This window comes from Dendrobium catenatum, unplaced genomic scaffold (genome assembly GCF_001605985.2).
Source record: "Dendrobium catenatum unplaced genomic scaffold, ASM160598v2 original_scaffold_25025, whole genome shotgun sequence".
NCBI lineage: Eukaryota > Viridiplantae > Streptophyta > Magnoliopsida > Asparagales > Orchidaceae > Dendrobium > Dendrobium catenatum.
In genome coordinates, this window is record NW_021343484.1 from 1 (window position 1) to 1382 (window position 1382).

The 1382-nt window shown below is 40.3% G+C and overlaps 1 protein-coding gene across 1 annotated transcript; it reads right to left on the reverse strand.

Moving 5' to 3' along the window:
• Window positions 1-348: 348 nt before the first annotated feature.
• On the reverse strand, window positions 349-1113 carry LOC110105591 (vitellogenin-A2). Its single transcript, XM_020835150.2, has one exon. It carries the CDS (start codon window positions 1111-1113, stop codon window positions 610-612), a length of 504 nt encoding a protein of 167 aa, XP_020690809.1. The 3' UTR covers window positions 349-609.
• Window positions 1114-1382: the final 269 nt, after the last annotated feature.

Consider the following 1382-nt stretch of genomic DNA (forward strand, 5'->3'; position numbering starts at 1 on the left):
CCCTTTCTCAACAGCCCAAATAGCCCTTAATGCAATTTTGAGAAAATCAGAAAAATATATAATTTTTTGGTGCAAATGTGACCTATTTTTTATTGTTACTTTTCCTTATCACAAAGCCATGTTAGGAAAAAAAAAAACATATGAAACATAATTACTATAGAAAGACATAATCACTGTTTAGTCATCATGATACTCTGATGATTTAAAGTTCATCAAAATAAAATTATCAGGCTGATTTAAAAATATAAAAAAGAAAAAAGAACTGATTAAGCCCCAGCAATTAAAAAAAGAATCATATAATTACGACCAAACAAATGATAAATCTATCAAAATCGAACATTTTAAAAGATAATTAATACTGCTAATCTAAGCAACAAAAGGGTCCTAATTCCTTAACCAAGCAGCTGTAGGACCTAACAATGGCCTTCTTATTTCTTATTTACATAGCTTCATCTGTTCTTCCATTCTCAGGAAGAATAAAAACACTAGAAATATGTAAAGGATTGCTAAACAAATTAAATTATATACAAATAATCTATGCCAATCACTCCACACACTCTCTCATCACAATCTTATAAATTTCTACCATCAAAAGAAGATAGAAATCGCCTAAGAGAAGAAAGTCCACTTAGAAGAAGAAGAAGACTCCTTAACGGTCATGGAATGAGCTAACGTCGACCGACCCTCCCCTTGATTCTTCTTACCCTTTCCTGCCATCACCAACTTCGCCCAAAGCTTCCCAGCTCCATTCTTGCTCTTCCTCTTCTCCTCCTTCCCCTTCTCACTCACCTTCTCCACTTCCTTAGATAAAGAAAACGAAAGACTACTCTTCAACGTCCTCTTCCTCCCCTTCAACAGCTGAAAAATTCTCTTTTTATTGCGCTCTTCGTACTGTTTCGGTGGAGACGCGACGGAGGAGGAGACGTCGGAGTCGTATGAGGAATAAGCAGTCGAAGAGGCAGAAGACGATGAAGAACCAGCGTTGTTTGTCGACGACGACGACGAGCCGGAGATATTGGCGAGCTTATCTCGAAGACAGTAGGGACAAACCCCATTTGAGTTCTTGTGAATCGGATGCTTCTTACATCTTCCTTCCTTCTCTGGCCTCCCCATCTTAGATCTCTCTCCTCTCTCTCTTCTCTCCTTGCTCGCGTTTTCTGATCAACTTATAAAGAAGCAAAAGGATTGTTTCGAGGATCCTTCACAGCTGCTTTGAGGACCGACCACGGCAGGTGAATTTCGCGGAAGCAGGTCGGGGCCCACTAAACGAGATTTTAAATTTGAGGGCTTCACCAACCGTTCCATATTGATCGACACGTGGGGACGTGAGATGGTGGGAGACGTCTGATGAGGATCCAACGGTTGGGCTCGTGGTTGGGAGG

Bases quoted from the DNA above. Each gene is read 5' to 3' on its own strand.
- LOC110105591 (XM_020835150.2), bottom strand. From the start codon at position 1,113: ATGGGGAGGCCAGAGAAGGAAGGAAGATGTAAGAAGCATCCGATTCAC.